Raw genomic sequence first — 5,621 nt, forward strand, 5'->3', positions numbered from 1 at the left:
AGGTTTTCTATAAAATCTCCATTACTTCCTTTAAAATGAAATCAGCTCAAACCTAGAAGTCTGAGAAAGACGACTGGGAGCAGGGACTAGGTTTGGATCACTCACATGACCGAGTTTCACCCGTGGAACTCAATCTGTGTGTTGGCCGGATTTACTGAATGGTAAGGCCAGGAGAGGGACTCGGAGCAGTATAGTTAGCTATGATACTAGTATTCTCTGCCTCCCAGCGATATACTAGCAGAAGAGAACAGTATGCTGCTGGGACTCTTGGCAGCTTAGATAACTATACTGATAGTAGTCCCTATCTGGGATAAGGTGCAGGCCACTAAATCCCACTTACACTTCACCCGATAAAGAAGTGCAGAAATGAATATCTTCTTATGGATATGCAAATTAGCCTGCAAGTGCACCAGGGGTGGGGCCTGATTTGCCTACACAGAGGCAGAAGTGCTTTGGCTGTCCTCTCGAACCACCACCCAATACCTCTTGTAGGCATGAGTGACATTTTTAGCCTCTACCTGTGTCATGGTTGTTTATAGACAGATCAGGCGAGTTCAGAGGAATGGTATTCTCATGAGTGAAGAAATACTTTATATCCCCAAAGCATTATTGCTAGTCAGGGTATAAGTGACAATCTATTAGGCCTATACTTCTGGCGGACCTGGGGGCCTTTGACAGGTCCTAACTAATTAACATTAAAACCCATTGGGCATGCTACAATCATGTCCAGAGAAGCCTATGGGCTGACGAAGGGAGCCCTTTATTCTGTCAAACTACTTAGATGCAGCAGTCACTACTGCCTGCCGTTACAATGGAAGGCTCCTTCTGATGATCGCACAAGTACCGTACCTGTGCAATCCCATGACATACACATTCAACGCCGTCTCATTAGAAAAGATAACCCATGACGAACATGTACATCAAGGTGCTTTAAGGGGTAAATGGGAGAAAATCTCTCTATACCCCAACATTTAACATAGCTTATGAATATGGAGCAACTGTTAGTGCTAGTGCCTGGCTATGACCATTAGTAGAAATGCTACTATATACATGTCAGGATGCCAACACTTCTGCAATACTGAGCTAAAGATGCAGGCGATTGACTGCAAAAATCACATAAAATACAAAGTTGTACAAAGCATAGCTGCCTAGAAGTTACTAGAAGTTACCGTATATACTCAAATATAAACCAAATTTTTCAGCATAGTTTTTGTGCTAATAAAGCCCCCCTCGACTTATATTCGAGTCAAGCAAAAAAGAAAAAAATAAATATATATTTATATATATATATATTTATTTATTTATTTGGGGGGGGGGGGGTAGTCTATGACCAGCCGCAATAGTAATGTGTAGGATCTCCCATGAAATAGTGGAAAAAAAAAAAAAAAAAAAGGTTTAAAAAAAAATATATAATACAAGAATAGAGTAAATAAAAGTTGTAAATCCCTCCTTTCCCTGGAATACATAAAATGACTGTGAAACACGTACACATTAGGTATCCCTGTGTCTGAAAGTGCCCGGTCTACTGAATGTAGGGGATCTGCAGTGCTCCTGTTCCGTCGGGAAGGGGTTAATAAGAGCACTGCAGATACCTTATATTCAGCCAGGCTAACTTCCAAGTAAGGGGGGGGGGGGGGGGGGGAACAGTCCTCAAGCTCAGGGAAGGGGCAGACTGACAACCAAAACACCCCCTCCCCTTCCCCAGCATCTACTGCACCCAAAAACTCCGACCATTTTAATTTTTGAAATTTTCCAGTAGCTGCTGCATTTCCCCCCTCGGCTTATACTCGAGTCAATAAGTATTCCCAGTTTTTTGTGGTAAAATTAGTGGCTTTGGCTTATATTCGGGTCAGCTTATACTCGAGTATATACGGTACTCAGTTTTCTGGTAATAAAATGCCACTTTTGACCAACAAAACCAAACAGTTCATGTTAAAATAGTCTCCAAAGATCGGCATGAGTCCTTTCCTAAATTGTGGATACCGTACACACGACCAACTTCCATCTCTATATTTACTGCACAGCTGAACTGTCTACATTCTGCATTTAGTCTATGAAGTAATTCGTGAAGGACATCCTCATGTTACTTATGAAGACTCTGACTAATTATTTCACTGCCATCGTGGCCACCAGTGAAAGCGTCAAAGTCCAGACTGACATCCTGGCTGTTCCTCTCGTGGGCATTGTCAAAGCTGTTTTTACCGTGCAGCTGCTTTAGGTGTTTCCGTAATACAGGTTTATGTGCAAAGACCATATCGCAGTAGTTGCATTTATGGGGCTTGTCTCCACTGTGCAGGTTCAGGTGGTCCTGTAAGGAGCATTTCTGAGAGAAAGTTTTGCCACAAATCTTACACTGGAAGGGTTTGATGCCAGCATGTACCCGCATGTGCCTATGCAAGTTGCCCTTCTGTGTAAATGTCTTTCCACATAATAAACACATAAACAGCTTGTGCATTTTTAAATGATTGGCGTAGTTTTCCAAGTGGCGAAATACTCGCGTACACTTGGGACACTGGTGATGCCACTGCAGAGTTTTGTCTAAAATTCTGTTGCTGGGACCAAAAAGTTCTTTAGCGGATGGCCCCATGTTGTCACTGCTGTTGTCAGACACTGTATAGTTTTGTATAGGAGTGTTGTCCGTCTCACCGGCTCGATTCTCTACCGTGGAATTTATGAGCGAGTGCTGAGGCTCCAGTGAGTGTATAGACGTTTGATCAGAAGACATGAACTGGCTTTGGCTTATTTTGGCTTTGTCACTGGACATGTCACCAATAGACTCCACCTTGACAATCTGGATGTCGTCGTTGTCTGAACTATCTTCAGAGTTGGTGGCCACAGGGGAATCTGGTTGCAGAGTATCCTCCATTTCCTCCTCAGGTTCCACAATCTCTGGAGCTCCTTTGGTTTCATCATCTTCTTCTTCAGTTTTGCCCTCAGGAGCTTGCCTGGGTTTTATGAACTTCCACAAGGCCTGTGTGCACCTTTCCACTACATGACTCATCTGCAAGAAGCTGGCGGCTGTTAGGTAGTTGACTAGCTCCATCTCCGGGAAGTGAAGAACACCAGTGTAGCAGGACAGAAGAAGGTGTTTCCCGGCCTCAGAGTTCTGTAGAATGGAGATGTGCACTTCCTGGGCATTGCTTAGGAGAAACTGGTCCCGTAAATAAGGTGAACCAGCTGCAAACACCACCTTGTGCCCGGGTACCTCTACTTCATCAATGTACACAGTGACATCACAGAATTTGTTCTGTTCTCTCAGCGTATTCATCCTGCCCAACATGGAGTCCCCATGGTTGTCCAATGTGAAATGGAGCATCCCAGGTCCCTCACACATCCTTATGTTCTAAGCTTTAGACTCCTACACAGAAATTCTAGACGTCATCAACAACGCATGGTATCTGAAAAACAAGCCAAAATCACAACAAAGTAGTCAATTGCAAAATAACTGTAATGCCTTATGACACCATCAGACCGCAGTGCTACTGGGGACTGGTTCACAAAGACAGGACCGTCCATAGTCTACTTCGCAGTCTGCTGTAAATCGCCGTTGGAAAAAGTCCTGCACATAGGACTTTTTTTTATTTTCTGTTGCTTTCAGTATTAAAATGACAGACACCTGAACGACCGCTTCATAGTCAAAGGGTCCACCAGGTCACGTGCGCGACTCCAGAGGGACCTGAACGACGGAAAACCAGCACTAGAGAGAACCTAGCGTAAGGTGGAGTTGAATTTTTTTCCTCTTTCCCATTTTTCATAAGTTTTGTATTCGCCCCTTTGTAACAAGTTGTTGACTGTTTATTTTATATATAAAATGAAAAAGGATTTTTTTAATATGGTCAATTTATATATATATAAATTTTTAGCCCCCCCCCCCAGGGGGTTTGAACAATTGATCTCTCAAACCATATACTGCATACACCAATATACTGCATACAAGGCAACTGTATACAGGATCTGATGGAAGTTCTCTGAATACAGAATGGGATCCTTCGCTATGGCACGTGTGTCAGCTACTTTACAGATGGCAGTTTGCGCCGACAGCGCACTCATGCAGAGGGCTATACTATTTTATACAAGTTGAAAACCCCTTTAAATAAACATCACCTGTTAATAACGCCGTCCCTTAAAGGGATTGTACGTGTGTCCAATCAATGGGGACTGAGTACTGAGACCCCCGGCCATCACAAGAAGGGCTGCTCTTTGTACCCCATCTGACTTAAGTGCACACTGGATCTCTATAGAAACACTGATGGGAAGACAGATATTACACGGGTGTGACCCCCAGCCACATTCAGTTGGGGTACTGAGAGCCCTCATCCCATGATCACTGGGGCCCAGCAGTCACTTATCTGCTATCCCTTACTGACAACAGGCCCCAGGCTGGGCCACTCTGCCAAATATGGAGCCTCCTCCCTGCAGCTTCCCAGTCCTTACAGGATGCGCTCCCTCCAGGTGAGGCGAGACTACTAGGACTGAACCCTGCTCACTGCTGCCCCCCTCAGCCTGTGACTATATACAGCACAGGGTCTGCCCCGGTAATCGCGCTTACCTGTAACAATCGCCCCCACACACTGGTCACCCCCGACCCGGCTCCATAGGGTCACGGAGAAGTCGCGCCCAACATGACGTAGCTGCGAGTTCCTACTCAGTTCAAGGACCTTCGACAACGTCATGAGCACGTGACCAGGATCTTGTGGGCGGAGCAAAGCTGGAGTTTACAGGAGAGTGTGATGAGATAGTAAGAGACTGCAGTAGTGGAAGGTGATGGAGGAGCTGAGGAGAGGGAGCAGGCTGTTTGAGAGAGAGGGGGACAGGGGGGAGCAGGCTGTGTGAGAGAGAGGGGGACATGGGGGAGAGGCTGTGTGAGAGAGAGGGGGACATGGGGGAGCAGGCTGTGTGAGAAAGAGGAGGGGACATGGGGGAGCAGGCTGTGCGAGAAAGAGAGGGACATGGGGGAGCAGGCTGTGTGAGAAAGAGAGGGACATGGGGGAGCAGGCTGTGTGTGAGAGAGGGGGATATAGGGGAGCAGGCTGTGTGAAAAAGAGGGGAACATGGGGGGAGCAGGCTGTGTGTGAGAGAGGGGGATATAGGGGAGCAGGCTGTATAAGAAAGGGGGACATGGGGGAGCAGGCTGTGCGAGAAAGAGGGGGACATGGGGGAGCAGGCTGTGCGAGAAAGAGAGGGACATGGGGGAGCAGGCTGTGTGAGAAAGAGAGGGACATGGGGGAGCAGGCTGTGTGTGAGAGAGGGGAATATAGGGGAGCAGGCTGTGTGTGAGAGAGGGGGATATAGGGGAGCAGGCTGTATAAGAAAGGGGGACATGGGGGAGCAGGCTGTGCGAGAAAGAGGGGGACATGGGGGAGCAGGCTGTGCGAGAAAGAGGGGGACATGGGGGAGCAGGCTGTGCGAGAAAGAGGGGGACATGGGGGAGCAGGCTGTGCGAGAGAGGGGGACATGGGGGAGCAGGCTGTGCGAGAAAGGGGGACATGGAGGAGCAGGCTGTGCGAGAAAGAAGGAAACCTGGAGGAGCAGGCTGTGTGAGAAATAGGGGGGCATGGGGAGCAGGCTGTGCAAGAAAGAGGGGGACATAGGGGAGAGGTTGTGTGAGAAAGAGGGGGACA

General features: G+C 47.3%; 1 protein-coding gene across 1 annotated transcript; it reads right to left on the reverse strand.

Moving 5' to 3' along the window:
• Positions 1 to 1,732: 1,732 nt before the first annotated feature.
• ZBTB26 (zinc finger and BTB domain containing 26) lies at positions 1,733 to 4,613 on the reverse strand. Its single transcript, XM_075260399.1, has 2 exons — positions 4,550 to 4,613; positions 1,733 to 3,398 (listed from the first exon to the last, which is right to left on the reverse strand). The coding sequence occupies exon 2, from the start codon at positions 3,332 to 3,334 to the stop codon at positions 2,084 to 2,086; it is 1,251 nt and encodes a 416-aa protein (XP_075116500.1). The 5' UTR covers positions 3,335 to 3,398; positions 4,550 to 4,613; the 3' UTR covers positions 1,733 to 2,083.
• Positions 4,614 to 5,621: the final 1,008 nt, after the last annotated feature.

This window comes from Leptodactylus fuscus, chromosome 11 (genome assembly GCF_031893055.1).
Source record: "Leptodactylus fuscus isolate aLepFus1 chromosome 11, aLepFus1.hap2, whole genome shotgun sequence".
In the NCBI taxonomy this organism is placed as follows: Eukaryota; Metazoa; Chordata; class Amphibia; order Anura; family Leptodactylidae; genus Leptodactylus; species Leptodactylus fuscus.

What these genes read in the sequence shown, in the direction of transcription:
- ZBTB26 (XM_075260399.1), bottom strand. Translation starts at nt 3,334, where the DNA reads ATGTGTGAGGGACCTGGGATGCTCCATTTCACATTGGACAACCATGGG.